Raw genomic sequence first — 4,954 nt, 5'->3', positions numbered from 1 at the left:
ATAATATTCACTCACCAAACCACCACGAATGCTATTGTACCCACTAGATCCTAATTTATGGGATCCAATACTTGACACCCTAGCTTGGGTTGCTTTTGTTGTATCTCGAAGGCGTCTTATCAATCCTCTTCGTGCAGATGACCTATAGTTTGGATTATTCTGGACCTTCCTCTTAAATTTGGCATCTTTCATAAGTTCTTCCCATGTCACTTGGTCTGTGATCCAAGCTGGACATGGATATCTCAAGTCTTTTGTTAGCTTTGACCTTAAATTGTCTCATTTAGAGTGCATGTATTTTCGTGCAATATCTACAATAATTTCCTTATTGAAACCTAGATTTCCAAATGCTTCTATGACATCTTTAAAGAGTTTGTCTTTCTTAGCATCAGATTGCTTCCTCCAATCTATTTGAATGGTATTGCCGAATAATTGTTCAGCGCGATGAAAAATAAAGTGAAAGAATTTTAACCCCACTTCATCCTTCAAGACATTTCCTTCTGAGGTTAGCAAGATTGTAACTTCTTGCATTCCTTTTGTAGTCACTGAGGATATTGTTGTAGTCCTTTGGGTTGAGGTAGATGCTCCTATAGGTGCATCAACCACTTTGTCATTTATTTCCTATATTTATAGTGAGATTGTGAAATTATCAGAAACCCAACCAAAATATGAAACTATTTCTAAGCAGCTAGTAGTATGAAGATGATCCAAGACAGTCTTGGAGACATCACTGTTCAAGTTGTAGTAATCAACAAGAATGAAGGTCAAATAGTAAAGAGAAAGACTACTTGACAGTATTTATAGTTCTAATCACGGTGTTTAAAGAAAGGAAAACACAATTAAAAGTCATTAATTGTAAAATTGTGAAAATAAAAATATATAATTAATTTTACCTGTTCATCTGAGGTAGGCCCTACACTCTCCAATAATGCCCTTTCCCATAACTGAATTTGTTCACTTATTTCTTGTCTGATAGGAATATTTTCAGGAGTATCTGGTAGGAGCCTTAGTATTCTTGATTGGGAATCTATGAGACTCCTCAAGGAAACTTGTTCGGATGGTGGGAGAACTCTGACTGAACCCACATTAGGAACATCAGTGTTTGTTGGAGTAATCCTTGAGACATCCTATAAGGCACAAATACAATATTAGAATGGTATAATAGGTGACAATAATGTAATCAAACCCACACAAACATATGATTGCATGTTACCTCTACCATAATAGTAGATGTATTGGAGGGCACAGCTAGATCCTTCATGCCAACAAGATTCACACAAGATGGAGTTACTTTCGAGATGGCCTACATTCGACAAACACAAATTAACATAATACAATAGGGAAAATAAGATAATTTAGCATATAAAAGACAAATTTCAAGCATACCTCATGCACCATCATAGTAATTTGTTGCCCTTGTCAATTTTTTAACATATCAATCAAAGAATTTAAGATCAAAGGATCCCCCATAGAAGAATCGGTCGCACCCATGCCCACATTCTCAAAAAGGAACATAATGACATAAAAATAAGAAAATATTGATTAGAGAATGTATGCGTAGAGTACCCATGGTCACTAGAAAAAGTTTTGCATACTCTAAAAAATTTGAAAATATAGAAAAAGATTATAATATCCCAAGGCATAAGGATTTATTCAAGACCAAACCTCAGTCAACAACAATATTAAGGGTAGATTAGTAGCCATAAAAATCACATAGCATCCTTACTTTGTATCTTTCTAAGAACCTCAAAGAATGGTGTTTGGAATGACACTTCAAGGATAGTATTCATAACAGTAAGTGTCAAGATACTGAGCATTCAAAATACTCTCTAAGAAATCTAGATCAAATGGGGCTTCGAAGGAATAATATGCCAATCATTTAGAATGCAAACCTGAGACCTTCATAAAGGCATGTAAAAAACAAACCATATGATAATCATAAGCCTTTTTAGTAAGTCAAAGTCACACACAATTCTAGAGTAACAAAGACAAAGTCAAGGGCTTTTGACAGTGTGAAGTGAGAAGAACAGCTACAGTAGCAGTCAGAAATGAAGATAAAATAATAACAGTCAAAGAATTTGAAATGTTCTCAAATCATGTCAGCATCATATGCCTAGGATGAAAGTTGCAGAAATAAGTATCACACTAAACTTATCATAGGGACAACCCTTGTTGCAGTTCTAAAGAAAAATAATAATCATATGACATTCAAAAGAACTAATAGTCATCTGCCTTCCACAAAATATGTATTACATTATACACAATTTGAGGCCATACATTCTTGGGCCTGATCAACATTTACAAATTCCTAGGCGTTGGGGAAATTTCAAAAGAATACAAAGTCTTGTCATTTTTATGCTTTGTTGTAGGCCAACACCCCTTTGATAGTCCTTATCACAAATCACAATAAAAATCAACTATCAATGCATTTACATCAAATCATATATAAGGTTGAAAAGCATTTTAGAAAATGAAAGTAGCAATAACTCACTGGGAACACTGATAAACTCCCAACATCTGAACTAGAATATATAGGTTGATTAAAGGTAGAACTAGGATGAATCACTGCTAAAGGTTTCCTTTAAACTGAGTTTGATAAACTAGATTCTGGAAACTTTGGTCTATGCACAAAGAGATCAGTGAAGAGACATATTGAAATAGTAACACCCATAGACTCAATCACACACAATCATGATGAAGGAGCAAAAGCAACAATCTTTGACCACAAATGTATTTGTGAAAGTGTATACTATGCGTATCCAAAAATGAGATAGTGTAAGACATTAGATGGGCAACATAAGATTAAGTTTATTGGTGGGACAAAAAATACACACATACTCCTTAATTTAAAGAATAAAATAGGCAACCTTAAAATATTGGTGTCCTTAGCTTTACCATTGCCAAAGTTGTTGATGATATGCACACCTTGCCTTATTGCATATATAAAAAGTTGTCATCTTTGGCCAATGATGGCTCAACATTGACTTGGGCTAATTTCAGATAACAATAACCAAATTTATTAGAATTTCATTGCATAGATATTCTTTAATAATTTAAAAAATATATATTAGCGTTTATGTATTTGCAATGGTTGAATTTTTAAATTTATATTATTATATTTATTTTCTATTCATTTTAAGAATAGTATTTTAATATATATTATTGAATTAAAATTAATTTTTTTGTATATAGTTTAGTATATTATTTTATCATATTTATGTATATTTTACACATTTTTTTTACATATGCTTTTCATACTCACACATGATCCCACATCATTATACATTCGCCTTATCTATTTATTTATTGTACCTATACTCTCATGTATTACCATGCACATATTTTCCAACTATTTGGGATAAAATATGGGTGAAATTTAGACCATATCTCCCATAAAAGTTATCTTACTCACTGTTTGGTACATTTCTACCATCCTCAATAGGCTACTAGGCACTAACAACCTTTTTTCAATTTATTTTTTATTATTTTCATATTTTATTACAAATTTGATTATGTCAAGTAGCATTTGTGTTGGAATTTTTTAATTGACATGTCATGTTACACTTCATCATCCATCATCAAGATTAATTTTTTCTCTGAATTATGATTTTATTTTTCTTCCTTATCTTGATCATAGATCATGATGTGTTATCCAAAATATTTCCTCGGAAAACACTCTTAAGTTCAGTTGTAACTAGAAGTAGTATAATATGTTATCATAGACTATGGATATATCATTTTGATAAATTTATGATAGCTGACAATCTTAAGGAGATATACCTAAAACAATAAATTTGTGTATTTAATATCTTAAGAGGTTGTGAAAACTTTAGGTCATTGGACTTATCATGTTATAGTTGGCAATTAACACTCATTTGGCAACTCATCTTCTGGTGTCTATATCTTCCATCAGGATTCATTGATCTATCATTTTTCTTTTTTGGGTTAACCTGTATATTAACTTTGTTTTACAACCGGTTAAGTCTTGATCCCAATAATGTGTATTTAGAAGCCAATTAAGGATGGGAACCGACTAAGATATCTTGTGGCCCTGATTATTCATGGAATTTTTGATAGCATGTGAAGTTAGACATGGTCATTAGATTATGTATGTTATACCTTGTGATCTTGCAGCCAACATGATTATATTCTTCATTCAAGCTGACATGGTGAAAAGTTAAAAGGGTATTTAAGGAGATCTTTTTCTGATGGATTAGATGACAATGTTTTGGAATGAGATTATGGTTGGGAATGAATCAGATATTGATGGTATGCATTTTGGTTAGCAATAGGAAGCTTTAGTGCTTAGTTTCATGTGCGCAGTCTCAATCGATAGTTGAATAGGGCAAAACAGAGCATCAGTGAACCGGTACATAGAGAGGATTAACAGAGCTTGAACTAAAACTTATCAAGCATGGTAGATGCAATTTATAAGTTTATATTTTATTGTAATCACTTTGTAGTATTGTGTAAGTCAATTAGACTTATGTTTGAGTAGTGAGCTCTAGGCAGTTGGCCTGACTGCATGTACAAACCCCTCTTTGTAATATTTGTATACCTTGATCAAATATATAGATATTCTAGGTATCAGCCCCACCATCGTTTGTCCCTTTACAAGGTTTTCCACATATAAATATTGGTGTTATGGCGTTGCTTCTTTATTTGTTATTTGGTTTATGCACTTTAATTTTACTATTAACCAGTTCATAAGCAATAAGTTCAGAATTAGTTTTATCAGTAGAACTTGATTCAACTCCCCCTCTCAGTGTTCTTGGATTCCAACAATTGGTATCTAAAGAAAAATCATGTTAACAACCAGAACTAGAAATCATCATTAAGACAACCTAATGCTCACAAATTCAATGATACATGCTTTGTTTGCAATAAATATGGTCATATAGAAAGTCAATGTAGAAATAGGAATAATTAGAACAATGCATCAGTCACCAGTCTTGGA

At 32.5% G+C, this 4,954-nt stretch overlaps 1 protein-coding gene across 1 annotated transcript; it reads right to left on the bottom strand.

The window, feature by feature from the left end:
* Positions 1 to 276: 276 nt before the first annotated feature.
* Positions 277 to 1,499, bottom strand: LOC131042677 (uncharacterized). The gene is made up of 4 exons (XM_059221032.1): positions 1,384 to 1,499; positions 1,211 to 1,300; positions 891 to 1,124; positions 277 to 618 (listed from the first exon to the last, which is right to left on the bottom strand). The coding sequence occupies exons 1-4, from the start codon at positions 1,396 to 1,398 to the stop codon at positions 277 to 279; spliced, it is 681 nt and encodes a 226-aa protein (XP_059077015.1). The 5' UTR covers positions 1,399 to 1,499.
* Positions 1,500 to 4,954: the final 3,455 nt, after the last annotated feature.

The sequence above is a fragment of the Cryptomeria japonica genome, chromosome 5 (assembly GCF_030272615.1).
Source record: "Cryptomeria japonica chromosome 5, Sugi_1.0, whole genome shotgun sequence".
NCBI classification, from domain to species: Eukaryota; Viridiplantae; Streptophyta; class Pinopsida; order Cupressales; family Cupressaceae; genus Cryptomeria; species Cryptomeria japonica.
The sequence above is the reverse complement of the archived record's forward strand: the minus strand, read 5'-3'. Positions and strand labels throughout refer to the sequence as shown.

Coding starts and splice junctions, on each gene's coding strand:
- LOC131042677 (XM_059221032.1), bottom strand. Junction 1,125..1,210: donor CATCTACTATTATGGTAGAG/GTAACATGCAAT, acceptor TGTGCCTTATAG/GATGTCTCAAGGATTACTCC. Junction 619..890: donor GGCCTACCTCAGATGAACAG/GTAAAATTAATT, acceptor CTATAAATATAG/GAAATAAATGACAAAGTGGT.